The sequence below is a fragment of the Myodes glareolus genome, chromosome 7 (assembly GCF_982192425.1).
Source record: "Myodes glareolus chromosome 7, mMyoGla1.1, whole genome shotgun sequence".
NCBI lineage: Eukaryota > Metazoa > Chordata > Mammalia > Rodentia > Cricetidae > Myodes > Myodes glareolus.
The window spans coordinates 97,974,606-97,978,142 of NC_142032.1; the positions used below are offsets into that span (position 1 = coordinate 97,974,606).

Sequence of the window (3,537 nt, forward strand, 5' to 3'; positions counted from 1 at the left end):
AAGTTGACTATTTATGCACTGATAATCCCAGCATTTTGGAGTCAAAGGGGAGTAGATCCTGCATTCATAGGAGAAGGAACCCAAAAACTACACAGTTTATTAAGTGATGTAAAGCTCATGGAAAGTAGATTAGGAACTCACCCAAGAGAATTCATTAATTTACCTTTTGTCATATCAACATTTTCAGGGGAGGCCATTTCACCTGGGAACTATATCCCTCTGAAGCTATGCAGAGGAGAAATAATGAAGTGGGTTCCAGAATATAAAGATATATCCCTATCTTTATCTTGGCCCCCAAAACAGGAAGGTGATACATAATACCACTCATTGAAAATTTCTTCAAATGTGTATTTCCTTTATGTACCATTGCTCTTAGCACTGAGCAGCATGAATAAAGAAATGTGAATTAACCAGATTCAAGGCTGTCTGAAACCTGGCATTAACCTTTTAGAATGGAAGCAGTTTCCACCAGGTTTCATTAGGCCAAAGTCGTCTTCATCCATAGGATGCCTGGGTCTTCTCACTACCATTGCAGTTCACATCTGTGGATTAAAGGATAGACTGGAACAGCACTGACACCTCGTATCAATGAACTGTACACAAATTTCACCAACTTAGCAGGGCAAATCAGTTAAGTGCTGCTGAAATTAAACCACACCTTCACCATCTGTTTACATTAGAATATCCTAAGTCTTGAAAAGAAGCTATAAGTGTTCAAGTACCTAGACTTGTTTTTACCACCAAAGGTAAGGAATTTATCTATCTTTTAATTAAAATCACCATGTCAATTCACTACTTCTTTGGCCTTTGTTGCCCTTTCAATGTTGCTATTTTAGATTTTTTTGAATGTTAAGAAGACATCGATTTTAAAAGTATAAAGTCTGTTACAGAGTCTAAAACTGGGAACCTTCTTCCTAATAGTAATCTCAATACCTATCTCCAGAATCTGTAGATGGTATAGCTTTTGATGATAAATATCATAAAGTTTATGAATGGTTTAAAAAGACCACATGAGCTGATTCTTATTCTACATTGTCATACCATTTGTCTCTTAAGAGGATACTGTCCCATAGTGAAGCCAATGGAAGCTAATGAGAAGTCAATATACATTTACACACACACACACACACACACACACACACACACACACACACACACCATGACGTGGCTACATGATTTATAGAAGGATGCTTTAGTTTCACATCTTTAACCCTAAACTTGGAGTTGACTTCATCTGCCCTGACATGATACACAGCAGTGGCTACTGCATTTGTTAACTTTCTCATGGGTTTGGGAACCATGCACCAACAGCAGTCTTCAAGGAAGGCTAGCTTTCTTCCCCATCTCTGCACCCTTTATATCTACTGCATGTGCTTCATACTTACAGAAGGGAAAGTAAGCATCCAGGTCAAAGACAACATTGGTTTGGGATTTTGGGGAATGATTACACCAAAGTCTACCTGCTCTTTAGTTACTTTCCACCATTTCTTCAAAACAAGCAGAGTCATTTTTCTGTTAAAGGACTCATGTGTTACAATTCTGTATCTTCCCATATACTTATTGAATAATAATTTGGTAAAACAAACATTAATACAAAATATGTTTGTGTTAATGATGAAGGTTTAACTCTAAAAGCAACACTTTCTCACCACTACAGCCTAGTTTTGACACTTAATAGTCCTGTCAAGACTCGCAGAGAAGGTGGGACTGAGCAAGAGAAATAACTATTGTAAACAATTGGTATCCATTTAATGAAATTTGCTACGAACATACTGGCTTATGAAATGGAGAAAAAGAGCTTGAAATTCCAGCACCCAGGAGGTACAGGCAAGATCACCATCAAATGAGGTGACTCTTGGAATCATAGAAATATCCAATCTCAAAACATATAAACAGAAAAAAGGAACATGGGGAAACTGGTGGAAGTAATTTGTTGAAATCACATTTCTGAACCAGCTGGGAAGTGCATACTTAAGTACAACTGTGAAAAATAATTAGAATATTTAAGCTTTTAACCAAATGAAGTACTAAAGGACATATAGGTCAGAATAATTTATTAACCCTATTTTAGGGTTAAGATAATCTAACGCTTTTAGGAAAGACATTTCTTCAAGCCTAATGTCCTGATCAGTATTTTGCAAAGGGATAACATAATGTTTGGTCATTACTATGTACCTGTTTTACATGTAGACAGAACTTTATCAAGATACAATCAAGAAATAGAAAGTTGGAAACTGAAAAAGGTAGATATTTAGTAATGAGAAAAATACTATCTTATGGTAGTTATGCTGTATAGATTCAGAGGCCTCTGATTTTACAAAACTAGGTCTAAAATAGCAAAACTAATCTGGGTCATCTGTTTCTAGTCAACTAGAGACCACACGAAATGGAGCCTGGGAACTCCACATTGGAAAGTGGCTTCATCTTGGTGGGGATTCTGGATGGCAGTAGCTCTCCTGAACTGCTCTGTGCTACAATTGCTGCCATGTACGTGCTGGCACTGTTCAGCAATGGATTGCTGATACTGGCCATCACACTGGATGTATACCTCCATGTTCCCATGTACCTCTTGCTTGGGCAGCTCTCTCTTATGGACCTTCTTCTCACATCAGTTATCAGTCCCAAGGCTGTCATGGATTTTCTGCTCAGAGACAACACCATCACATTTGGGGGATGTGCCCTTCAGATGTTCCTGGAACTGGCACTGGGTGGTGCAGAGGACCTCCTTCTGGCATTTATGGCTTATGACAGGTATGTGGCCATTTGTCACCCATTGAACTACATGATCCTCATGAGGCCAAGTATTTGCTGGCTTATGGCAGCCATATCCTGGATTCCAGCTTCCCTGAGTGCCCTAGTATATACCATCTACACAATGCAGTATCCCTTCTGCAAATCCCGGGAGATCAGACACTTGTTCTGTGAGATTCCCCCATTGCTGAAGTTGGCCTGTGCAGACACCTCAACGTACGAACTCATGGTTTATGTGATGGGTGTGACCTTGCTAATTCCTCCTCTTGCTGCCATCCTGGCTTCCTATTCACTAATTCTGTTCACTGTGCTCAATATGCCCTCAAATGAGGGCAGGAAAAAGGCCCTTGTCACCTGCTCTTCCCACCTGACTGTGGTTGGGATGTACTATGGACCACTCACAGTCATGTACATCCTGCCTAGTTCCTACCACACTTCCAAACAAGAAAATATCCTCTCATTTTTGTACACAATTGTCACCCCTGCTCTGAATCCTCTAATCTACAGCCTCAGGAATAGGGAGGTCAGTGGGTCTTTGAAGAGAGTCCTGGGAAAATGGTTGCTGCCAGTGCACCCTACCTTCTAGTTACCTTAATAACTGTCCTTTATACTCAAATTCTCTAAAAGTCAGAAATTTTCTATTTGAAATATTTGTCACAAAACCAGGAGAATAAACATGTGTATTTTGATAGAGAAGTTTGGAACCAAACCTACATTTTTTAGTGCATGAGTCTTATCTTCATGAAGTTTTCCATAAGATAAGATTCACTCAACTCTAAAATCACT

At 39.2% G+C, this 3,537-nt stretch overlaps 1 protein-coding gene across 1 annotated transcript; it reads left to right on the top strand.

Annotated features, from left to right (window-relative positions):
- Positions 1–2,386: 2,386 nt before the first annotated feature.
- LOC125395245 (olfactory receptor 2AG1-like) lies at positions 2,387–3,337 on the top strand. Its single transcript, XM_048426552.2, has one exon. The coding sequence runs from the start codon at positions 2,387–2,389 to the stop codon at positions 3,335–3,337; it is 951 nt and encodes a 316-aa protein (XP_048282509.2).
- Positions 3,338–3,537: the final 200 nt, after the last annotated feature.

What these genes read in the sequence shown, in the direction of transcription:
- LOC125395245 (XM_048426552.2), top strand. Translation starts at nt 2,387, where the DNA reads ATGGAGCCTGGGAACTCCACATTGGAAAGTGGCTTCATCTTGGTGGGG.